The 25,425-nt window shown below is 48.6% G+C and overlaps 2 protein-coding genes across 2 annotated transcripts in view; both read right to left on the bottom strand.

The window, feature by feature from the left end:
- Nucleotides 1–1,851: 1,851 nt before the first annotated feature.
- On the bottom strand, nt 1,852–2,159 carry LOC311611177 (small ribosomal subunit protein uS14-like). Its single transcript, XM_084863072.1, has one exon. It carries the CDS (start codon nt 2,142–2,144, stop codon nt 1,950–1,952), a length of 195 nt encoding a protein of 64 aa, XP_084719198.1. The 5' UTR covers nt 2,145–2,159; the 3' UTR covers nt 1,852–1,949.
- A 2,653-nt stretch (nt 2,160–4,812) lies between these two features.
- The window catches only part of VPS53 (VPS53 subunit of GARP complex), a 138,000-nt gene continuing 117,387 nt past the window's right edge, over nt 4,813–25,425 (bottom strand). Inside the window, exons 18-22 of the mRNA XM_084862898.1 lie at nt 24,579–24,727; nt 20,191–20,260; nt 9,382–9,519; nt 7,085–7,189; nt 4,813–6,613 (exon numbers count right to left, since the gene is read on the bottom strand). Of these exons, the coding sequence (XP_084719024.1) occupies nt 6,443–6,613; nt 7,085–7,189; nt 9,382–9,519; nt 20,191–20,260; nt 24,579–24,727 (633 nt within the window). The 3' untranslated portion in view covers nt 4,813–6,442. The remainder of the gene's footprint in view (nt 6,614–7,084; nt 7,190–9,381; nt 9,520–20,190; nt 20,261–24,578; nt 24,728–25,425) is intronic.

The following is a 25,425-nucleotide window of genomic DNA, read 5'->3' as shown; positions in this document are numbered from 1 at the left end:
TTCTCTCCCTGCCACACCCAAGGTGTACCGGTAGCATTAATGGTCCCACCCTCTCAGTTCCCCTCAGGAACAAAGATGTTATCTGTATGCCAGACAGTAGCTGGCACTGGGCGGAGCTAAGGCCCAGGGCTGAACCAGCTGGACCTTTACCATCAGTGCCCTCCTCAGATAACAGAGCTACCAACCCCTGGGATCCTTTAAGAGCAGTGCTAGCCACGCAACAGGCATGGGGTTGGGGGCATCTCTGAATGGGAGCTTATGTTTTCTTTACACAATATTTGCTGTTTTCTCTGTTTGCCTGCTAACGCTCTCCCGTGGCTGCTCCGCCAGCCCAGTCACAGCTGCAGGAGTTGGTGAAGGAGCCTGTGGGACGCGTCGTTAGCAGCTGGTCCACTTCCCCGCTCCGAGGAGCGCCCCCTTCTCCATCAGCACGAAGCGAGCGAGTGGGAGCTGGAGCCTCTCGCCACTTCCCCTGGCACCCTGGACGCTGCAGCCGCTTTGCAAATACTTTTCTTGGCCCCCGAGGTGGAGGGAGGTTCGTGGAGAAGCTGGTCTTAATTTCTCACTTGTTGGAAAATGACCCAGAACAGGAGGAGGCCGGGCAGTGGTGCAAATTCCAGCTGCTTATGGGGCAGAAGCTAGCAGAGCCCTCCGAAGAGGCGATACACATTCCTGGGGGACCAGGCGGTTAGCAGTTTTCGCTGTAATTTCACTCTCGGGCCCAGCATTCCTGCATCGCGAACCGAAGGGGCCGGAGAGCCATGCAGTGCCTGCCGGCTGCTGGCGGGGATTCGGCTCTAAGCTTCTCTGAAGGGCCGCGGTGGAGTCACCCAAAGAGCCGGAACCTCCGCTCCCAGCCTGTCCCGGGACAGTCCTGCTCAGAGTTCTCCGGGCATTGCAGGTTTAAAAAAAAAAAAAAAAAAAGAGTGCAGTCAAGAATTTTGTCCCTGCCAGGAATGGCCACTGAAGTCTGGTCTGCGGACACCAGACACCGTATCTGAAAGATGTTTTTGGAAGGGAGCCTGCAGCAACTCTCCTAATTTGCATTCGGAGGAAACCCGCCACATTTTCCACCGCGGGCAGCCCAGCCGCCACTGCTGGGAGGGAGGCGGCTCTCCCTGCGCCCGCAGGTTTGTCCCTAAATGCTACGGAAGTCACAGCTGGAGGGCAAGGGGAGCAGAGGATGGAGAGCCTTCGAGCTCTCCAGCACGTTGGGCATCGCCGCCGTGACCTAAAAAGGCAAAGACCGGCTGTTGGAGGCGAGGCTCGCTGCGCAGGCAGCCTGCACCCAGCAGCCGGTCTGTGGTCACTTGCCCGCCGGCCACCCGGCGCTGTACCCGCCCGGCCGGCCGGCCAGCCGGCTGCTTGTGGTCCAGGCTTGGCGGGTGACAACGGGCACGTCCAGTCTGACACGGCTCCACGGAGTGCAGAGCATGTGCACACAGCCTGGTCTTGTGTGAGGGCCGCAGCTCGGTGGTTACAATCACCGTCACAGAGCTAGAAACCCGAGGCTCACAGGGTCAAGGACGGGAGCAACATCAAAGTGCCGGCACCGGACCTGGACAGCAGGTGTTCCCTGGGCGTCTTCCGTCTCCAACGGACACATTCTTCATATGCCACCGGTGACCAGGCGAGGAGGGAACCTCGCAGGTAAACCACCTTGCATTGCTCTTCTGCCAGGAGGCGGTTCATCCGACGTGTTTTTTTTTTTTTCCCCCCAATATATTTTATAGACTTTTTACAGAGAGGGATAGAGAGCTAGAAACATCAATGAGAGAGAATCATCGATCAGCTGCCTCCTGCACACCCCCCCCCCCAAAGGAGATGTGCCCACAACCAAAGTACATGCTCTTTTTTTTTTAAAGTGTTGTTTTTTTATTTTATGTACAAAGAGATAGCATTGTCGTAAGGTAGATAGATGTCTTCAATGACCCATTCACAGAGTTCCCTTAGTCCAACTTAATGAAGCCGATGTCCTTCGCGTACTGGCGGAAACACTGGCGGCACATGTTGAGGCCGTACTTCCGGATCAGGCCTTGGCGGTTGGAGCAGACGCGGCAAGAGCGAGAGCCCTGGCCGAATTTCCTCGGATGGCTCCAGTAGAGTTGCTGGTGACCCATCTTGCTCACTCGGTAGCAACGCATGCTCTTGACTGGAATTGAACCTGGGACCTTTCAGTCCGCAGGCCGACGCTCTATCCACTGAGCCAAACCAGTTTTGGCTGAAGTGTTTCTTTTCCCGCCCTGTTGAACCCTGGCTCCCCTATTAAAGCGGGGGGTGGGGGGTGGGGGGTGGGGGGGAGATGAGAGTGGAGCTGCTGAAAAGCCAGGATGGAGACTACGGAATGCTCTCGAAGCCAGACTAATGGAAGCGTTGCAAGACCCCGCGGCTGGGAGCCACGCCAGCCTCCCCCGAAGCCACTGCCCTCTGGGTATGGAGGAGGCGGATGGACCTGCTGCTGCAGGAGAAACCCCCGGCCGCCCCGCGGATTGGGGCGGGAGGCGGAGGAGGGAAAGGCAACAGGGTAGGAACTCAGAGCGCAAGTTTCCAAACCAGCAGCCGAGCACGTGCTCCGTCACAGGTTCCGCCGCGGCGGGCGGGCCGCGGGGACCTCGCCGAGCAGCGCGTTCCGTGCGCGGATTCCGGGCGTCGGGGAAGGGGCGCAGCCTCGCGGGGAGAAGGGCAGCGCCTGGAGGGAGCCCTGGGTTCACGGGCCTGCTAATTCTTTCCTATGGCCCATTCTGTTTCCTGTCAACAGTGAGGAAATACATCCTAGCAAATGACATCCAGCAACGCTTTAATTAACGGCAGTATTTCACGCGCCAATATGCACCGGGAAACTACTTCCAGATGGGGAACTCGAGGGCTGTTCACACAAACACCGGCCTCTTTATTTGAAGGAGACGGCCGCCTCCCGCAGGCACAGGACTGGACAGACCTCCGGGTCCGGATAACCACGAGGGTGAGGCCGGTGGGAAGTGCAGCAGGCCTCTGCGTGCCCGCGCTGGTGTGCCGGGCTCCCAGCCTTGCTGATGAAGTGGCCGATGCAGGGCTCCTTTTATTTTTAGCGATCACAGGGAGCAGGCAGGAGGTGTGAAACACTTGCTTTCGCCCTCAAGCAAGCTCGGCACGTTGATTCTGCACTGCCAGCTGTGAGCTTTGGGCATTTCCCCCGAACATTCCATGAACAGGGAGCGAATTTTCCTTGCCCGATGGCAGCTCAGGATGCGCCGGTGGCATCATCCCTGGCACCGGCTGCAGCCTCGGACCTGTCGCCCGCCCGGTCCGCCCGGGAACTGTGACCGTGGTCGCTGGCAGTGCTCAGTCCTGTTTGTTAGGCTGAGGAGAGGGGACACTGGCACAGGAAAGGGGGTGGCGGGCAGGTCCTAGGACTGGTTTTCTGTTCATTGAGAGAGGGAGGAGTGCTGGTGGGTAGCCTCAGTGCCACAGCCGAGTTTGGGGGCAGATCCGCCCTGAGGTAGTTCCCTGTGACGACCAAACAGAACTTCCTCAGCCTGGGCCTCGCTAAGGCAGCTCCAGGATTCTGTCCATAATAAGCGCAGCAGCGAACTCTTTATCAATGACCAGTTAGTATTTATTCTCACCACATACAGCGACTTCAAGGTTTTTTTTTTTTAAGGGGCTACAGTCAGAGGAACGAACAGTATCTACATTTAGCTTAATAACAGAGTTGTTAGCTACCGTATTACCAATGTCAGCTCCCTTCTATATGTTATTTGGAAGAGACAGTAATAAATAAACTTTCTTTTGGGGTTGGCTCATCAAAACAGGAAGAATCCTCATCAGGATGGGGACAGCAGTTTCTGGCATGGTCCCTCCTGTCAACACCAGTTTAAATGAAACCGCTGGCTTCGGCTGAGGATCTTCACCGTGTCGCACCAGGGCAACTGCACAGGAATTCACTTGCCGGGAGAGCCAGGAAAATCACACATTTATGAAAATCACACACAAACGCAGGAACCGTTCAATAGAGCGTCTCCCTACTGCAGCGCTGCTTACACCCGGGCCCCCCAGCTACTCCCCGGCGTCTGTCTGTAACTCCGGCCCCGGGGTCGGGGTGCATTCCCTCGCCGAGAGACGTGCTCCGCCCTCCCAGGATGCACACAGGCACTCAGACCCCGTCAACGAGACATTCACCATACGCTCCCGCCGACATCCGGGGGCTCCCTGGAGGTTCCTGACAGGGTAATAAATCAAGAGAGCAACTTCCCTGTCTGTGACCAACCACTGGCGGAACACAGGGCTCGACATCTCCACGCCATGACGGAGACAACCGGAAGATGACCGACTCCCCACGAGCGAACCAGCCGGAGGTGTGGGTCTGCAGGCACCGAGGTGACAAGAACCAGGTGCAGAGCCCCCGGCTCCCCAGGCCGCTGGCAGACGCCTGCGGTGACTGCGTGCCCCTCCTGCACAAGCGGGCAGAGTGTGACCTCCATTAGTGCCGGCTGTGACCTCACCAGGGCGGCGGGGCCCGGCGAGGCCCACCCAGCCCCGCCCCGCCTGCCCGTCTTTCCCTGATGGAGTGCAGTGGAGGCCACACCTCTTTCCTCCTTCACTCACTTTCTTCTCGGTGTTCTCGAGTCTGAGATGCTCTGTACATGAAGACGCACGAGCAACAACAGCTGGAAGCTGATGAGGGAACGAGGCACAGGCCGAAAGCTGGCCACAGGCTGAGTCTGGGCGAGAGGCAGGGGCAGTGGTTACAGTGGGAAGGCAGACAGGGAGACACAGTCAGGTTCTGGTCGCATTTTCAAATCTGGATGTTTCTTACTGGATGGCTGTCACAAATTTTATGATTTGTTTTTAAAGAAATGGACTTCAGAGAGAAAGGGAGAGAGAGAAACATCAACAATGGGAGAGAATCACTGAATGGCTGCCTCCTGCAGGCCCCCCACTGGGGATCGAGCCCGCAACCCGGGCATGTGCCCTGACTAGGAATCGAACCGTGACCTCCTGATTCATAGGTCGAAGCTCAACCACCGAGCCACACCAGCCAGGCAGTTTCATGAATTGTTAGGCACCGTCCTCTGTCCTGAGTGCTCGTTGCTCTCCCAGTTTTATCTGGGGCCTGTGTGGCCGTTCTCTGTAAGAAGCTCTCTCGCCCTACCTGCCAACACCTGTTCAGAATCCTGAACAAGCTCTGAGCCCTTGGTCTCTGAGGCCATGGCCACGGCTGACAGAGGCTGGTTCCCAGGGAGCCCGGTGAACCTGAGCGACGCCGGTGCCCGTCATCCTGGCGCGGGTGCCGGGGCTGAGACAGTCCCGGGAGGCGGTTCTCGCTGGCAAAGCTGCTGGCCCGGAGCCCGCGGAGGGCGGACGGAAGGCCGGGCCAGTGCCTTCTGGGCCTGCCGGGCTCTGAGGTGGAGTTTAAGGTCAGGGTTCCGCCCCTCAGGACCTGGGTTCTTGCTGTCGGAATAAGGTAATACCCTGTTTCCCCGAAAATAAGACAGTGTCTTACATTAATTTTTTTCTCCCAAAGTTGCGCTAGGTCTTATTTTCAGGGAATGTCTCATCTTCCCATGCGCTAGGTCTTTTATTTTCGGGGAAACACGGTAGGTCACCCTGGCCCCGCACATCGCCTCTGCTGCTTTCAGATGACCCTGTGGAGCATGTGGATTTGAACACGGAGGGGAGGAAGGGAATCGGCCTCCTGGGCTGCCCCAGAGCTTCATCTAAGGAGTGAGCCTCGGACATTTTTCTAGGAAAAAGGCAACCCCTCCCCTCGAAGTCAGGAGCGGAGAGGGGATAAAGCAAGGGAGACACTACTCCTGTCCAGCAGTGAGTGCGCCCAGCCTGGCACTCTCCCCGGCAGACACGGCTCTGCCCCCATGCAGGCTGGGCTGAGACACAGGGATACACACAGAGCGAACTGGAGATGAGTGAGAAATGAGAACACGGGGAGAACTTGGCCACGTCGAAAAGTACCAGAAGCAAAGTGTGTCCCCAAACCGGGATTCACACGGACAGCAGTCCTGCTTCCACCTCCTTCACAAAGAAAGGCGCTTCCTAGCCCTGCCCCTGCCACGTCATTCACCTGGGCCCCAGAGCTGCCCAGACAGCAGCGGACGGAGGGAGGCGGGGGTCCAGGCTCTGCCACCGGAGCTGCCTGGACGGGGCACGTGGGGAAGAGGGCCCCTAGCCCCAGGGTGGCTGCAGAGGGAGGGAGGCCCGGAGTCCCTGACAGCGGACAGTGAGAACAGCCCAGAGACCAGTGACGGGCAGGGCCGCTCACCCAGCCCGCCTCTGCGGCAGGACCCGGAGCCGCCGAGACTGCGTCCTCCGATTAGGACAGGACGTAAGACACACACCAGCAACCCAAATGACCCGGGAAGTCTCCAGACGGGCCGCTGAGAGTCAGGCTGAGCGCGGGAGAGGAGGGCTTCCAGGAGCCGGTGCCGAGGGTCGCTGGCCGGCGCTCCTACAGTCTCTTCTTAATCAGCTTCTCCAGCTTGCGGATGCGGGAGGACTCCTGCTCCGGGGTGGGGGCCAGCAGGGACAGGGAGCTGGCGGCTTCGGGCCCCGCGGGCGGGGTGGGGAGCCTCTGGCGGAAGAGCTCCAGCATGCTGCTCTGCTCGCTCCTCTTCAGCCCCTGAGGGTGAGAGAGAGAGGAGGACAGGGTGAGGCCGGGCCCAGGAAGGCGCAGGGGCCAGTGCAGCATCTGGGATGCCCTTAGCCGAGGGCTGAGAACTCCAGCCACTGTTCTGGGGGCTGAGGGTTTACACTCTCCTCCTGGGAGTCACCGGTCCTGGGCAGTAGCGGGGAGGGAAGCAGGGGAAGGAAGCAGGTACGAGGGCAGGAGAAAGAGGAGGCGGGAGAGAAGGAAGGACAGGAGGCAGGGGGAGGTAATACTGCCCTCGGCCCGTTCCTTGCCCTGAGCAGTGGTCCTCGCTGGGCGCGGAGGCCGTCGGGGAGTTCTCCTGAAAAGGCCTCTTGGCGCGTGGCTTGCAGCACGGGGCCGGGCGCGGGCACTCTGAGCTCCCGGGCGCTCATCTCACCCCCCGTTAGGAACCACGGGTGTGAGGAGGCTGTGCATGTGGACAAAGCATGACCCTGAACTGACCTTCATGTCCAGTATCTTCTGGAAGGTTTCTGTGCTGCAGTCTGTGAGGAGCTTGATGTAGTTGTCCACAAACACCACTGAGGGTTCGTGAGGGGCCATCACCACCTGCGAGGGAGAGATGAGAGCAGCTCAGGGGACGCTCAGGCCGGAGGGCAGGTCTCACCTGCAAGCCGACCACAGAGCGGACTCGGCAAGATGCCCTGACAGCGGCAGCCTCAACGCAGAACGTCCCGATGGCCTATTTCAGCTCAGCAGGTCAGAGCAACGTTCCCTAAAGGTGCTCAGTCACAAACACCTAGACTGCTCTTTTAAAAAAATATATTTTGATTTCAGAGAGGAAGGAAGAGGGAGAGAGAGAGAAAGAAACATCAATGATGAGAGAGAATCATTGATCAGCTGTATCCTGCAAATCCCAAACTGGGACTTGGGAATCAAACTGTGATCTCCTGGTTCATAGGCCAATGCTCAACCATGCCGGCTGTGCTTTAAAAAATAAATTAATTAAAAAAAAATATATATATATATATTGATTTCAGAGAGGAAAAGAGAGGGAGTGAGAGATAGAAACATCGATGGTGAGAGAATCATTGATCAGCTGCCTTCTGCATGCCCCCTACTGGGAATCGAGCCTACAACCGGGGCACGTGCTCTTGACCGGAATCCAACCTGGGGCCCTTGAGTCTGCAGGCCGACGCTCTATTCATTTAGCAAAACCGGCTAGGGCTAGACGGCTTTTTCAGCGCAGACCCCTGAGCCCCTCCTCTGAAGATTCTGAGGGCCCGGTGTTTCTAAATGTCAGGACCATCTGGGAAACACTGTGTTGGAGACATTCTGTGGCTTTGTGGCACCTGCTCCTTGTGTCTTGACATGTCATTGTTCCTGAGGGCTGGAAACAAAAGGCTCTGACTTAAGTAGATTTCTCTCAAAAACAAAAACCCCAAAGCTGCCTCGTTCTCTGCAGGACTTAAGTCTGGAACTTCGTTTAACTACATCCGAGTAATAGGCAAGCCGAAGGGAAGTCATGGCATCCCAGGCCGCGCGCGCATTCCCACTGTTTGGAAACGCAGTGTCTGGCTCTCTTCCTCCGGCAGACTGGCTTTGCTTTGGATTCCTGGGCATGGAACCCCGAGCGGCAAGGAGTAGTTCACTCAGACACTCTCTGCAGAAACGTCTCAATGTCATCCCCCCGTTTCAAAGTACAAAATTCATGAAGCAAAGATAAAGTCACATTTTTTTAATAAACATGAGACTTGAATGACTTTCTTTTTTAGCCATTAAGAAATGCTCGGGATTGTTTTTCTGTCAGGGAATAAAACCAAGATTGCTTCAGCATGTGTCCGCTCTCACGCTAATCTGGGGGGAACTGGTGTTCATTATTTTATAAATATTTGTGCCTAAGGTACAAATTCACTGAGGGTGACATTTTATTATACTCAGGAAACATGGAGAACATATATGTTATTTGCAAAAAGATAAAAAAATAAGGAGAAAGAAATCCTCTGCAGATAATTTACAGGCTCTGCTCTGCCCCTGGGAGCTAACCAGCGGCAGGAGACTGGTGATCAGGCGCCTCCAGAAGCTCCGGTCCTGCGGGGCCCCCTCCTCCTCACCTCCGCTGTCTCAGGCCCTGCTGCTGCTTTCCCTCCCGCTGCCATCGGAGCCGTTCTGTTCGGGAGGCAGACCTGGAGCCCGCAGGCCCTAGAATCTTAGGGGCGTTCCCTGCCAGTTCCGTTTGTTCTGCAGTTTTCCTCCCTCTCTTCTCAGCAAGCACAGGTGAAAATCTGACGCAGATGCGTAAGGCTTCAGCCAATCGCAACATCACCCCACATATAATATTCTGTGAAGTGGGGCTTTAGAAAACCCATTCGCTGATCAGTCAGTTACTGAAACATCTGCTCGGAGTTCTTGTGAAGTTGCAGTTTGGAAAGCAAAGGGCTTACGCGAAAGGGAGTAACTGAGAGCCGGGCTGGAAACTCCCCCTGAGCGGCAGAGACCCCTGACTGAGACACCGATCCTCACAGACGCCCCGCCTAACTTCCAAGCGTGGCCAAATCTTACTACAAGGGAATCCCATCACAATGAAGAACTCATTTGTCAGGAAGATTTACTGACCCCCGAGGAACCGTCCACTGATTTTCAACAATGTCTGATGAGGCCAAACCCCAGTCCCGCCAAAGAATGCGGACAACCCTCTGTGACTGGCGGGGAGAGCCGCTGATCTGTGCTTTCAAAACCAGGGCTCCTGGGAACAAGCAACCAGGCAGCCGGCCCTCTCTGACAAGGAAACACAGGCCCACCTTGAGGATCATCTCGGCCCGGGTCATGCCTTTCACCACAATCTTGGTGTAACTGGCAGGCGCTTTCCTCACCACCTGGGAGCCGATGGAAGGCAGGTCGAGCAGGACCATCTTCAGGGAATGGGTGTCCAGCAGCAGCTGAGGGAGCAAAGCAGAAATTACCAGTCACTTCCTGTGGACAGCAACGTCCTGGGTACCCATGCTGATTAAGAACATTTTCCTGATTTTAAATGTAATACATCCTCACTGGAGAAAATTTGGAAAATAAACAAATATAAAAGGAAACACGTTAGTTATAATTCCTATTACCCAGGAAAAAGGTAACAAGAAGCCACAGTAACAATGTGGTACAATTCCTACCAGTCTGTATGTATGTATAAAAAAACGAAAATTATATTCTACATCATTTTATGATCTCTTTTCCACTCAGTATATGAAGTTTTTGAATTCTATTTTCCCATCTTAACAGTCTTTGAATATCGTGATTTGTAATGGTTATAGAGTACTCTCTCTGTGTGTAACTTCAACATATTTAACCATTCCCCTGTAAATTGTTTCTAGATTTTCATTATAAATAATATTAATAAATGCTGTGCTGAATGGCTTTTTACATAAAATTCCAGGTCTATCAATAGCATTTCCTTAGGAGAGAGTCATTGGGACAGATCAAAGGATAAGAACATTTTTGAGGTTCTTGATACATATCTTTAACTACTTTCCCAATGGAATGTACCTGTTTACATCTGCCAGGGGTGCAGACTCACCCTCCCTGGCACAGAAAACTCATAAAAATCTTGCTTATTCAACAGGCAAAAATTGCTGTATTTTGAATTTCTCTGAAGGACAGTGAGGATGTAGGAGATTAAGCCAACTTTAAACATTAGTCTCTTAGAACAATCTGCCCTTTTTTTTTTATTGTTGTCCTCCTCAATGCTAATTGTTTGGAAGGAGGTCAACTTTCCTGATTGCCCATCAATTGTTAGGAAAGATGCTAGGAATGTTTTGCCTGATTTAGTCTTTAGAAGACCCTGGCCTGTAGGCATTTACTATTCCCATTTTATAGATAAGAAACCAAAGGCCCAGAGGTTAATAATTTCTAAGGGTATCTCGGAGGATGGGTGGGGTCAGATGGCAGTGGGCAGGCTCTTGCTCCCTCCCCAGCTGCTAGGTTAGGTGCCTCAGGACAGCATTGGCTTGGACTTCATACCGTTTCCTGCCAGGACAGGTGTACTGCTCACCTGCTGCTGCTCTTGGCAACCTGGCAGCACTGCAGTGGCTGAAGCCTAATACACTCTGGCCTGATCTGGTAGTCTAGGAGAATGGAATTGCATGCCCACCAACCAGACAATGGGGTGACAGTCCCATCACCACCACCACAACTCTGATGGTCAATCTCATGTTCAGGACAAGACCTGCTCCATGCACTCTATCAGCTCCTCCAGGAAAGGCTGCATACTAATACCAAGCAGGAATGAAAAGGGACCCCTGGCCATAGGACACTCACATGTGCTCATTCACCCTGCATTTTCTTACAGACAGGAGAACTGATGACTACAGGTAGACACTATGGTCATGGTGATTATAATTTTGAGAATAGTATAAAATTTGGAGAACATACTAATGTTTTACTTGGAATAACTTAAATGGAAATATTACTCTCAAAATATGGTGATGTATTGACAAGCTGATTCTAAAGTTTATATGGAGATACAAAAGACCCCAAAAGCCAATACAGTACTGAAGGAGAAGAACAAAGTTGGAGAACTGACATTACCCTGACTTCAAGACTTTTTATAGAGGTACAGTATGTAAGACAGTATGGGATTGGTGAAAGAAGAGACAAATGGATCAACAGAGCAGAACAGAGCCCAGAAATAGCCCCATGCTAATGCAGTCACTAATCTTTCACGAAGGAGCAAGGCGACACAATGGAGCAGTCTTTTCAGCATTTGCTCCAGGAACAACTGGACAATACATGCAAAAAAGCAAAGGAAAAGAAAAAATAACATCTTGCACTCTTCACAACAACTAATTCAAAATGGATCACAGAGGAGAAAACCTAGATGACCCTGGGTATGGTGATGACTTCTTAGACATGCCCTCGAAGCCATGACCCACGAAAGAAATAATTGATAGGCTGGACCTCACTAAAATGAAGAATTTATGCTTTGCAAAAGACACTGTTGAGGGAAGGAGAAGGCAAGCTACAGACCGGGACAAATTTGCAAAAGGCACATCTGATAGAGGACGATCCTGCTCTCCTGCTCTGAGGCAGAGACCCAAAGAAGTTGAAAACTTATATCCACAGAAAATCTGCACATGTAGGTTTTTAACAGCTTTATTCGTAATTGCCAGAACCAAGATGTCCTTCAGTAGCTGAATGGATAAATTGTGGTATATCCAGAAAACAGAATATTATTCTGCTCTTAAAAAAAAAAGAAAAAAAAAAAGGAGCTATGAAGTCATGGAAAGACATGGAGGAATCTTAAATGCATGTTGCTACGTGAAAGAAGCCAATCTGAAAAGGCTACATACTGTATGATTCCAACTATGACATCCTGGAAAAGGCAAAACTATGGAGACAGTAGAAAGATCACAATCCCCAGGGTGGGGTGTGCAGGAGCCAGCTGATCAATGATTCTCTCTCATTATTGATATTTCTCTCTCTTCCTCTCTGAAATCAATAAAAATATACTAAGAAATAAATAAATAAAAAGAAAAGAATGAGTAAGCTAAATTCCAGGTAGATCAAGCACGTAGATATAAAAAGACAAACTTTAAGAAGAAAATAGAGATTATTTTTATTACTATGGGTAGAGAAGAATGTGAAACACAGGGAAAGACAGAAAAATCTACTTAAAATAAGTCTGTATCAAAATATACATAAACAAAGTAAAAGCAAAAAACGAGAGATAGTCATCTGCAATACTGGCAAAGAAAAATATTCAAGACACACACAGATTTTAGCAAACCCAAAAGCAACAGTAACAGCAATAGTGGGACAAAGATCTGAATAGGCAATTCACAAAAGCAGAAACTCAGGTGTTCACAAGGCATGTGAAATAATAGTTAACCTTATCAATAATCCAATAAGTGCAAATTAAAACCACAATTGTATACCATTTCATACTCATCAGATAGGCAAAAGTAAAAAGGCTGATAATACCAAGTGTTGGCATAGACATAGTATAAGAAAATTCATACTACAGTGACAGTATAAATTAATTAAAGCACTTAGGGTAAAATTCAGTAACACACACACACACACACAATTTAAAGCTGTGCATAACCCACAACACAGCACTCCTATCCTTTAGAGAAATTCTTGCCCATTTTAAAAAATGTTTCCTGCATTCACTGTTTGTAAAAGCAAAAGATTGGAAATAACCTAAATATCCATCAACTGTAGAATGGATAAACAAATGGTGGCACATTCAGGAACTGGAGTATGATACTGGAGTTAAAATGAGTGAACTCAAACAACAAATATCAATATGGATAAACCTCAACAAACATTATGTTGGGTAAAACAAAGCAAGTGAGGAAATGATATACAAAGTACCATTTTTATAAAGTTCAAATATATGTACAACAAAATTAAATATCATTTGTGAATATACATGTAACATATCAAAACACATATGGGAATGATCAAAATCGAAAGAGACTACCTCTGGGTGTGGAGGGAGGGGAATAGCAGGACAGGGTCCCCAGGGGGCTTCAGCAATAACGGTAGTGATTTTCTTTATATAAAACAAATCTAGAGCAAATGTGGGAGCATATTAAGATCTGACTGAATGGTGAGCTGGTATGCTTAACATTTTCTATAGTTTTGTTAACTGGAAACATTTCTTTTGTTGATAAGAAAAATCAATGATTATATTTAAAAACATCATGGGAAACTTTCTACTTTTTGCATGCTTTCTGCTCCTCAGAGATATAATATATGCACAAAAAAATTGTACAGACTTATGACAGAAAGAGCTTTGAATGAACCAGACATAATTTTCTACTGTCTCCCATACCCTGAGATATGACATTTCCAATCCCCGGCCAACCAATAAAATTCTGTCCACACCTGACAGCTGAAGACACAGAAACCTTGGTCTTAGGTTTTACCAAAGCGATGCAGCCAGAAAAGGCAGGACCTAGGATGACAGGCTAGTTGTCTGTGGGAAGTGAAAGACCCCGTTTTATCTTGAAAACCTGCTGATTGTTATATTTGAAAATAACGGATAGTTCATCTCTTAGGCATGAGGCACTCACTGGTCAAGAGGGGGCCATTGGCTAAATCTGTTGGAGACTGAGAGAGAGTTTTTGGGGTAGTGGCTCATGTTGTTAACTGGCTACTGGGGCACAGGGCTGGCCAGGGCTGTGCGTGGGAAAGGTCACCATTACCCAGCAATGGAAGCTTAGAGGGGTTCCTTCCGAATGCACAGCCTAGTCTGGGGGAACACTGTAACTATGGGCAGTGATGAAGAGCTTGAGTGGATAAGATGAAGGCATACTCCTAGAAGCAAAAGAACAGTATGAGGAGGCACAGAACAGACAGTGCAAGGTGTGACAAATGGATGGGCCAAGTTTTGAAGTAAAACTTACACACATTGAATTGCACAATTCTTTTTTTTTAGAGTTTAAAAAAAAATGCCTTTAATGAAAAATCTAAAAATACAATACTGCACCCTTGAAATATGAATTGTATGTTCAGCAAGTCTTAAGAGATTCCCAATGTAAAATAATTCTGTGTTTACTATATATGTATTTTATTTATCCCACAGTTTTTTTTTCTCCCCCTCCACCCCCCATCCTACCTGTTCTCTCCCTCAGTCTCTGCTGGGCACTCAAGGAACCAGCGGGACCAGCCAGAAAAGGAACAGGGCGGGAAGGTGGCGGCAGTGACCACCGACCACACGTCCACACTCTTGCTTTAACGGCGGCTTTTTCCTTACCCCACAATTCTCTTTTTTAAAATTTATTTTATTGTTTGAAGTATTACCAATAGTAGTACATATGTCTCCTTTTTTCCCCCATTGACCTGCCCCCAGCCTAACCTATCCCCCGGCACATGCCCTCACCACACCCCCCTCGTGTCTTGCGTCCATTGATTACGCTTATATGCGTGCACACAAGTCCTTCGGTTGATCTCTTACCCCACCTCCCCCAGCCCTCCCCACCCTTCCTGCTGTAATTTGACAGCCTGTTCGATGCTTCTCTGCCTCTGTATCTATCTTTTTGTTCATTAGGTTATAATGTTCTTTATTTTCCATAAATGAGTGATATCATGTGCTATTTTTCTTTCACTGACTGGCTTATTTCACTTAGCATAATGCTCTCCAGTTCCATCCATGCTGCTGCAAATGGTAAGAATTCCTTCTTTTTTACAACAGTATAGTATTCCATTGTGTAGATGTACCACAGTTTTCTAATCCACTTATCTGCTGATGGGCACTTAGGCTGTTTCCAAATCTTAGCTATGGTAAATTGTGCTGCCATGAACGTAGGGGTGCATATATCCTTTCTGATTGGTGTTTCTGTTTTCTTGAGATCTATTCCTAAAAGTGGGATTACTGGGTCAAATGGCAATTCCATTTTTAATTTTTTGAGGAAATGCCATATTGTTCTCCACAGTGGCTGCACCAGTCTGAGTCTGCATTCCCACCAGCAGTGAAGGACGGTTCCTTTTTCTCTGCATCCTCTCCAGCACTTGTTGTTTGTTGATGATAGCTATTCTGACAGGTGGGAGGTGGAACTTCATTGTTGTTTTGATTTGTGACTTTCAGCATGTTTTCATATGTCTGTTGGCTTTCTGAATGTCCTCTTTAGGTCCTTTGCCCATTTTTTGATTGGACTGTTTATCTTCCTTTTGTTAAGTTGTATGAGTTCCCTGTAAATGGAGATTAAACCCTTCTCGGGGATAATATTGGCAAATATGTTCTTCCATGCAGTGGGCTTTCTTGTTGTTTTGTTGATGGCTTCTTTTGCTGTGCAGAAGCTTTTTATTTTGATACAGTCCCATTGTTTATTTTCTCCTTAGTCTCTCTTGCCTTGGAATCTGCGTCTGTAAAGATATTGCTACGACATATGTCTGCAATTTTGCTGCTTATGGAGTCTTGTAGGATTTTTATGGTTTCTTGTCTTATGTTCAAATCCTTTATCCATTTTGAGGTTTTTTGTTTTTTGTTTTTTTTTGTATGGTGTAAGTTGGTGTTCTAGTTTCATTTTTTTTTGCATGTATCTGTCCAATTTTCCCAGCACCATTTATTAAAGAAACTGTTTTGACTCCATTGTATGTTCGTGCCTCGTTGGTCAAATATTGAGCATAATGGCTTGGGTCAAATTCTGTGTTCTCTATTCTATTCCATTAGTCTACATGTTATGTTCTTGTGCCAGTACCAGGCAGTTTTGAGAATTGTGGCTTGTTTATATAGCTTGATGTCTGGTATTGTGATCCCTCCAACTTCATTCTTCTTTCTCAGGACAGCTGTGGCTATTTGGGGTCTTTTTTATTCCAGATGAATTTTTGGAAAGTTTGTTCGAGATCTTTGAAATATGTCACTGGTATTTTAATAGATATTGCATTGAATCTATAGATTGTGTTAGATAGTATGGACATTTTAATGATGTTGATTCTATCAATCCATGAACATGACTCCACAATTCTTTTTTTTTTTTTTTTTTTAAGCAAAGTGTTCTTTTATTTATTTATTTTTTTAGTATATTTTATTGATTTTTTACAGAAAGGAAGGGAGAGGGATAGAGAGTTAGAAACATCAATGACAGAGAAACATCGATCAGCTGCCTCCTGCACACCCCCTACCAGGGATGTGCCCGCAACCAATGTACATGCCCCTGACCGGAATCGAACCAGGGACCTTTTAGTCCGCAGGCCGACATTCTATCCACTGAGCCAAACCAGTTTCGGCTGACCCCACAATTCTTAATCTTACAATCTTGACAACTGAATTTATCTATGTAATCCATATCCTTTCCTAAGATTTTTGTATTTTACCATTTACAGATTTAACAATTTCCTTGTGTCTCTACTTTAAGATTTTAAAAATCTGCTGTGTATATGGGAATTAAATTTTATGAATACATGTTTTGTTTGTTTTTTAAAAGAGTGCTTAAAAACACTGTCACCTGGAGGAGGTTTACGGAGAAGAAATAGCCCTGAGAATAGCCATTTGTACTTTCCAATTTTTCCAACAGCCATGTGTACAATCACCTGATTCTCCTTTTTCTTTCCTTGGTGCTTGGCTTTAAAAAAAAGCCTAGCCAAAACCGGTTTGGCTCAGTGGTAGAGCGTCGGTCTGCGGACTGAAAGGTCCCAGGTTCGATTCTGGTCAAGGGCATGTACCTTGGTTGCGGGTACATCCCCAGTGGGGGTGTGCAAGAGGCAGCTGATCGAGGATTCTCTCTCATGGATGTTTCTAACTCTCTATCCCTCTCTCTTCCTCTTTGTAAAAAATCAATAAAATATATTTTTTAAAAAAGCCTAAAAATTTCTCTAAACATATATTTTTAATCATATTTTTTTTCAAATGGTTTTGAATTACATGAATTTAAAAGTATGACCAAAATGAAATATTATTCAGCCATAAAAAGAAAATTCTGAAACATATTACAACATGGATAAACCCTGATGACATGCTAAGTGAAATAAGCCAGACACCATAGGACAGACATTATGTGATTCTACTTATATGAGGCTCCTAGAGCAGTCACAGTCACAGAGACAGAAAGCAGAATGGTGTTTGCAAGGAGGTGAGGGAGGACAGAATGGGGATAAAGGGACCATTGACAGCAGAGGGAACACTGGCCCCCAAGTCTCAGGGTTCTCTTCCCTACACCATCCAGTGCTGCTTCCTCTATGGTAAGTTTTTTGAATGGATTCCATTTCTGCTGTGCACTCAGTCGCAGATACCATGGCCATAAGACTAAGTAATGACCCTGCAAATCCCACAAGATTCTCTGCAAATCACAACTAGCACGAAGCATCATAAATACCAGTCTGGCTCAGTTCTACATGCCCTTACAATTGCTCAAGAGGGCTCCCGGGCCCCAGATAAAGAATTCACTTTATACAGTCATCAGGGAGAGAAGAAAGAGGAGGGAAGGGTCTCCGTCCCTATTTTCAGCTCAAGTATTAAAGTAGAATCTACAGTTAGGATCTAGAGGCAGCGGAGACTGGGCTAAACCTTAGCTTTTCTTTCCACAGCTTTTATTAAAGCTTGGATTCCAGCCACTACAAGACCTGAGGCAGTGTTTCAGCCTTTGAACATCTCCTTGTAACTTCTTGATCCCTATGCTTCTGCTGCCCGAGTGGCTGATCAGACCTCTGGCTACACGGCTGCTTGGATTTTTAAGCCCAGACATTCAGAGCCAGCGTGGACCCAGCTAAACCTGCACTTCCCACAGGACTCCTCCGAGGAGCTCGCTGCCCTTCCGTCCCCACCCACGCCCTCCCCCAGGCTGGGCCTGGTGAGGTCCATGCTCCTCACCACCCACTCATATTGGTCTGAGAAAGTAAAACTCTACTTTCACAGATGGTTTTCTCATTCATATCTCAAAGCAGGAGTCCAGACTGGCTAAATTGATATTTTTCTAAGATATGAGCTTTGAATCTGAGCTGATTATTTTAACATACCCTTTAAAGAAGAGAAAGTCTGGGGAAAATAGATATGATATTGGATTTATGTGACGATATGAAAATACCAGGGTTATCAGACACTAAATCAGCTAGCGAGGCCTGGGCAAAGAAGCTCTCGCTGGAAACATGTTCCCAGCGAGTCAAATGTGTCCCAGTGGCTTCATCATGTCTGAGACAGAAGCCCAGTAACTGAGAATGCTGAAGCTTCTTCCAGATACACCGGCCTAATCGCTCAGCATCCTCTCTGATCACACACCACAGTGAGGAGAGCAGAACCAACTCCCAGTCAACATGAGCTAATGAAACATGTGCTAATGAGACAACATGTAGGGCCATTAGGCTGATTCTAATGGGGAGAATTAGTTCTATGCTTATGACATGCAAGAGTCACTGACACGCTACAGACACAGTCAGTGTAGGAACCGCCCGGGACATTTTTCTGAGACAATACGGGGTGGAGCAAACGTAGGTTTCCAGTTTTGAGTACATAAAAGTTTATTCTTGTGTTATCATTTATTAATTACTGTATTACAACAGTAAACCTTCTTTTAGCCACCCCTTTATATTTTTGACTTTGGTCAAAGCTGGCCAGCAGCCAGCCAGCGAACACTGGCTGGATGCTCCTCTGCAGGGAGGTGGGAAGGGAAAGCAGAAACAAAGTCGTGCCCTGGCCTGAGGAAGCTAACTTAGTGAGAGCTGGCATTTGGGAGGGCTTGTCCTGGGCCAGACACTGGTCAGTGCACTTGGTGCGTTATCTGTGTGATCCCCGAAGCCGCCCTGGGGACGGCACTAGGGTTATCCCCATCTCGTAGATGAGGACAGGAACGTGCTGGGAGGTTCAGGAACTCGCCGACGGACAAGCAGCTGCTACGCTCCAGAGGGGATTCTCTGTGACCTCTGTGAGTCTGGCGCTCATGACCTTAATGCTCACACCACCCCGCCTTTTCATAACCGAGGAAGGCCACTCACTCACAGAGTTCAGAAACACACTGCACTTGTCAGTTTCGAGAGATGCCTGACATTCACAGAGATCACATCTCTGGCTTTGATGCTTCATGAGAGACCCATGATGCTCTGGGGCACATACCCATTTGCCGTCTTCCTGACGCATGCCGGACCAGCACAGCCAAGAGCCCGGTGTGAGGGGAAGTCACCGAGCCTCTGCCAAGGTGACTAATGTGATGGAAGAGCAGGAGTTCTAGAAATGGCCTGAATTATATAACCTTCTAACTTAAGAATGTATTTTGAGTTCTTTCAAATATAAAAAAAGTAACAGAAATAGGTTCACCAAGTATTGCTAGGTAGAGGCCAGGAGAGGACTTATTTCAATGAATATATCAGAATCACTTATGATCAATACTAGTAAATGATTAGTGTGTATGTAAGGAGATACTTTTTGGAGAATTAGGGGCTGAATATTATTGTTTCTTTGAAAGTAGCTTAAACTGCTCTCTGAACTCAAACGGCTCACACTTCGGGCAATTTGAGGAGGTGGGAGCTGAAAGAGATGACTCTGCTGTAGCCTGTAACTCAGTTCATTAGTGTGAACTGATACAGCCTATGAAGAGGTGTCTTGAGGCGCAGAACCCAGGTGAATGGAGTGGGGCTAATCAAGGAAGGCTTCCTGGGGGAGGTGGACAGTTTCTCAATGCCAGAGAGATAAGCCTTTCTCTGCTACTCTCAAGTGGTCTCGGCCCCAGCCACGGAATCCAAAACCATCGAAGCCCCTGCTGCTCCCTCCGGCGGACTTTTCCTCGTCCTTCTCCAGCCCCAGCTCTCAGGGGAGCCGTCTCTGATCATCCAATGCTGAAATATTCTTTCACATAACTTAGATTTATACCCTTTAGCGTACTTATCTTCTAATTTCTTGTTAAATTGTATATTATCTGTGTTACATTTCTAGAATGTAAATATAAAGGTGAGATCTTTTCCGTCTTGCTCACTGTGGCATTAACCCTGTACCTAGAACAATGCCTGGTACTTGGTAGGTGCTCAACAAATTTTTTTTAAAATAAACAGATGACTGATTTAATCTATCAATGCCCAATTAGGGGAAACTAGCAATTTCATTTCTCCAGAGCAGATCTGTACTAGGAAGATATGTGTTTGATCGACAACCAAAGCCAGAAAGAAAAGACCCTATACCAATTTCATCTCACCTGTTCTGCTCCCACCATGCTAATTGGCTTGCACTTGAAGAGGTGGGTGATGAACTTGGGAATGAAGGAGCTGTGGATAAAAGAGAAGTGGCAAATTAGGTTAATTCTGTCTTCTGTAAAGACGTGTAGGGAAAAAATTTCCAGGCCCCACTTCCTTCCACCAGGGAACTGAGAAGTGAAGTAGACAAGGCTGTGGCCTACCAGCATCCATTGCTCTCTTTTTCTCCCCAGCCAAAGCCCTGGCTCTGGGTAGGCACCCAGGGCCTTGGGATGCCAGGGGAAAGCTGATCCCTCCTAAACGCCAGAGCTGGATTCTGGCGAGCCTCCGCCAGTCAGAGTGCGGGACTCCCCTGGTACTGCTGTTGTATTGAGATGGAAACATGATCTAGGCCGGCCCAGCCAGACCGGAGGGAAGGGCTTTACTGCATGGCTGAGGCAAGATTCTCTCCTTCCTGAGGGTATTCCTGTATTTGGTTATAGAAGCAGCCATTTTGCTATTCTGAAGATGAAGCCGATCCCAAGGAGAGCAGAGGAGGGTCAAGAACCTGGGTCCTTAATGAGCCACTGACCCAACTGTCCTTGCATTCATATGGAATGAAAAGTTTACCTTCTGTTTGTGTCAGTTCGAGTCAGGGATTCTATTACCGGTAACTGAAAACATCCTAACAGATATGAGAGTGCCATATACATGAGGTAGCTATGGGATCTTAAATGCAAAAATAGGAAATGATTGTTAGGGAAATAGCTGTCAGATCAGGAATGGAATATCTGATCTCCCCCCGTTTACTGGGAATTGAAGGGCAACCTGAGTCAAGAGAACTAATAATGATGCTCGTTTGGGGAAAAAGACAATGAAATTTTAATAGGTCAGGGGGGCTTTTAAGAAAAAACTGCAGAGGCCTGAGTAGGAAAAGCTGGTTGTGCTGGTGCAGAATGGAAAGTGTGCAAATTAGAAACGCCTTTAACCAAGGCCAGGTCCAGAGTGACAGAGCTGGAGGTGTCACAAGGCCCATAACTAAGGTGACCAGATGTTCTGCTTTTGGCGGGGGACAGTCCCGATTTTTAACAATTTGTCCTGCGGCGCTTTAAAAAAGTCCCGATTTTTGGAAAGTCGGGACTTTATTAAAATGCCGCGGGTCGCGGGACAAATTGTTAAAAATCGGGACTGTCCCACCAAAAGCAGAATGTCTGGTCACCTTACCCAAAACCGAAGGAGGCCAATGGCAACAAAGCAGGATTTGTAGGTCAAGACAAAGGCTGGCTAGCACCTCTCTTCTCCCTCTTCAAATCTTGCTCAGACTTGTGACTTCCTTCTTCTCCGATCTCTCTACATCTTTTCCTGTCCACTTGTGTCCACTCTAGTATCTAATGACTTACCGGACATCCCACTGGAATGGCCCAGTGACACCTCAACCCCAGCACATCCACAACACAGCCCCGCCCCGGAATCCAGGCTCAGCAGACTGGATCTCATCTACTCACTCGCCCAAGCCAGAAACCTAGCGAGTGCTATGAGACAGCTCCCCTGCCCTCAACCCCCATATCCAATCAGCTACCAGCTCTTCCCTGAACTCCCACATCCACCCTCTGACCACTCCCACTGCTGCTGCCCTTTCTCACTGGAGCTCTTCCCATTGTTTCCTAACTGCTCTCCCAGCCTTCAGCCCCATCCTTCCTAATCCATCTTCTGCCAAAGGGATTTATTTCAAATGCAAATCTGACCAAGACCTTCCTCTGATGAAAACTCTTGCAGGGCTGCAGACAAGGCCTTCCTGGTTGTCTAGACTGTCTCCAGCCTCATCGTGCTAAGCACCCTCTGCCTCAACTGGCTGAACTACCTGCAGATCCCAGTTCTCCGGCTGCTGACTGCCCCTGTGCCGGTGCTTACACCACCCCGCTGCCTGGAGCGCTCTTCTCCGCGGCCTTGTGGGTCAGTGCACACAGGTCTCGTGTAAGGACATGTCCTCTATGAAACCTTTCCTCAGTCACAGGATTCTTTCCACCACAGACCTCCCATCTAACATCTAACATACTTCATTATACTTATTTGCTCACATGTCTGTTTCCCTCTACTTGACTGTGAGGCAAATGAAAATAGGGATGACATCTATTAAATCAAAGCGCTTCATTCTGTGTCTGAGTCACATCAGGTACTCAACTGAATGCATGTTGAATGAATACTAAATAGTAACGACAGTGGCTACCACTTTTTGAATGTCAGCTTGGTACGAGCACTCTATCAGGAAGTTTACACCTGACTTCTCATTTCATCCCCCCAATGACTATAAAGAGATCTGTCTTATTATCTCCATTACTGAACAGAGGAGAATTAGCTTAGCAGACAAGAAGTCACTTAGTAGTTTCAATTGGGGGTGATCTTTCTTTTTTTAACTACATTTTTATTGATTTCAGAGAGGAAGGAAGAGGGAGAAGTGATAGAAACATCAGCGATGAGAGAGAATCATTGACTGGCTGCCTCCTGCACGCCATCTTCTGGGGATCGAGTCCACAACCCAGGCAAGTGCCCTTGATCAGAATCGAACTTGGAACCCTTTCAGTCCACAGGGCAACGTTCTCTGCACTGAGCCAAAGCAGCCAGGCCTCAGGGGTGTGACCCCGATGTCTGACCAGGAAAGGCTGTGGCTGCAGAGACCAAACGGAGGAGGAGAAGACAGCATGGCTTTGCACTGGGGGGACAGGAAAGGAGGTTAAAGGGAAAGGAACTTAAACTCCAGAGATGGCTGATCAGGAGAGAGAATAGGGACTATTTAGAAGGGATTCTTCAAACCAGAGCCAGGCCAAATGAGAAAGTGAGACTGAATTCATGACTAATGGCAATGGTACAGAGTTTGTAACCTATGTCACCTCACACTAGAGTAGGCTTTGGCTGTATCCTTGAACTGGCTGTGTCTGCTAGTCTACTGGGTTGGGTGAGGAAAATAGGGAGACCAGGGACATATGTTTTTTAGGAAAGGTCCCAGCAGTGGGGTGGGTAACTGCTAAGCGCTTCTCTATCCCCTGGGGGCAGGGGTGGGGGTGGCAGCTATTGCTCTTGGCTAGGGACACCTCCACCTCTGAGGTTTCTAGTCTTTTACTGGGATTCTAGAAGGATGAGAGGGCACCATGGATTAAGTCAGAAAGCCATTTTCCAGATCGCAGGTTAAACTTTTCCAGATGTGAGAGATGGGCGCCCTGTTCCCAGCTCACCCAGTGTGGGCTCAGCAATAGAATGGAAGGGCTCTGAGACCAGCCGAGTGAGTGCACTCAACGTGAGCTCAGCCAGACCCCCATGCGACCACACTGGAGACTTCTGGCCACAGTAAATTTTCACAGATCTACTGTTTCTACCAGGGGCCTCGGAGTGTCACCGTGTGATTTATCAGCCACACTTTCAACGCACACTAACGAGCACCCAGAGAGCGAGGGAATGTCAATCCGGGTCGTCGCCGTGCTGCGGACATTAACGCCTCCCCGGAGAGGCCACTCGATCTTTCCTTGACAAACTGGAGACTGAAGCTGACGCCATAACCACTCCATAATTGTGGTTCCTCAGGGGTTTGTTTGTGAGGGAGAAGAAAAGCCTTAATTGAATACAAACAGGGAGAGATTTGGGGAGGACAGAAACTTGGAGTCCTAAATCGTCCTGTGGGACTTGGATGAGAACAGCCCAAACACAGTAGCTCGGCCTGGGCTGACCGTCCCGAAGCCCTCTCCTGAGGAGTCTGCCAAGTGCGTGCTTGATCCTTGGTCAGAGGAGGCGCTGACCCTCTGCGTTATCTGGCCCCGGGGGAAACAGCGCTGCAGCCAGACGCTGACTGAACTGTCTCCCGGCTTCAACACACCACGCCAGGAACGGCTGCACCCCAGGAAGTAGTAGGAAGACAAGCTCGGTGCTTGCTTCCTGACTCTCCTGCCCTAATTTCTAGTACCTTCCCTGGACTCAAGGACATCCACAAGTGGGTCAATTCTGGAGCCCAAATGGTAATAGCTACTAGGAGGAAGGAGGAAGAGAAGACTCAAAAGGAACAGAACTCATGGTTCCTACCCTTAAAAAGCTTATAATCTCACGGGAGAGACAAAATGTGCCTATGAAATCACTGGAAAAGAATTTTAATATTCACACCGGGGGTGGGGACACGGTTATGTCCACATAATTCCAAATAACAGGATCCCCTCATCACATTTCTGTTTGCCTTGATGTAGTCAATGATGGCATTGCTGTTACTGTTATCTATGACTTTAATGGATTCATTACTATGCTTCTTTTTGGGTACAAAACAATTAGTTTGCCTGCCAAAATCAGAATAAGCCCTAGCCGGAGGTGGGGACACCTGGATCATGAGCAATGGCCCCAAATAACCCAGCGATGAGAACGCCCCGGGACTTACTTTGCAAATTTAATGCAGAACTGAGTGAAGTACTTCCGGGTTGAAGCCAGGTTGTCACGGATGATGGGCACGTTCTGCTTGATGTGAAGAATGACAGAGGTGACGTAGGGGCTCTGGTCACCAACGTGCTCCACGTTCTGCCACTGCATCTGAAAACAGACAGGACGGGACAAGCTTTAGATGCCTCACAGGAGGACAGCCTTACCTGTTCCCAGGAAAGGGCCCGGGAGTGGAAAAGAGGCCACAGCTTGCTGTCACGGCTGCCATTTTGTTTCGGGGAACATGTCTTTCCCAGTTGGTAGTGGCTGACTGTGAATCAAAACAAGTGCGCCTACCTGACCTTTGACAGTGAGGTGTGACTCAGGCATGTTTTCCAACCCTGTCCCCCTCATGCTTGAAGCAGCCTCCCTTCCCATCTAAGTGGCCAGAAACCCGTACCAGGCAGGTGGCCTGGATCCTGTTCTCCTGTCAGCTGTCCCACCAGCAGGGACTGTGGGAGGGGAGGGAGGCACATCCACCTCTGAGCAGACTGGGAGACCAGAAAAGTGCTGGGGTAAATGAAATGAAACCTGGACGAGAGTTAACTTATGCCTTTCACTCAAGCAAACTGGGAGGAGCTCTTAAAATTAACTGTGGAAAGGGAGAGAGAGAGAGAAAGGAGAGAAACATCTCATTGATTGGTTACCTCCCACATGCACCCCAAATGGGGATCAAACCCACAACCTGGTATGCACCCTGACTGAAAATCAAACCCACCACCTTTCGGTACATGGGATGATGCTCAACCAACTGAGCGACACCAGTCGGACAGGAGGAGTTTTTAAAAAGGAAACCAGAATGATGTGTG

The sequence above is a fragment of the Pipistrellus hanaki genome (assembly GCF_964339955.1).
Source record: "Pipistrellus hanaki genome assembly, chromosome: 16".
Classification (NCBI taxonomy): Eukaryota; Metazoa; Chordata; class Mammalia; order Chiroptera; family Vespertilionidae; genus Pipistrellus; species Pipistrellus hanaki.
This window is presented reverse-complemented; position numbering and strand designations above follow the sequence as displayed.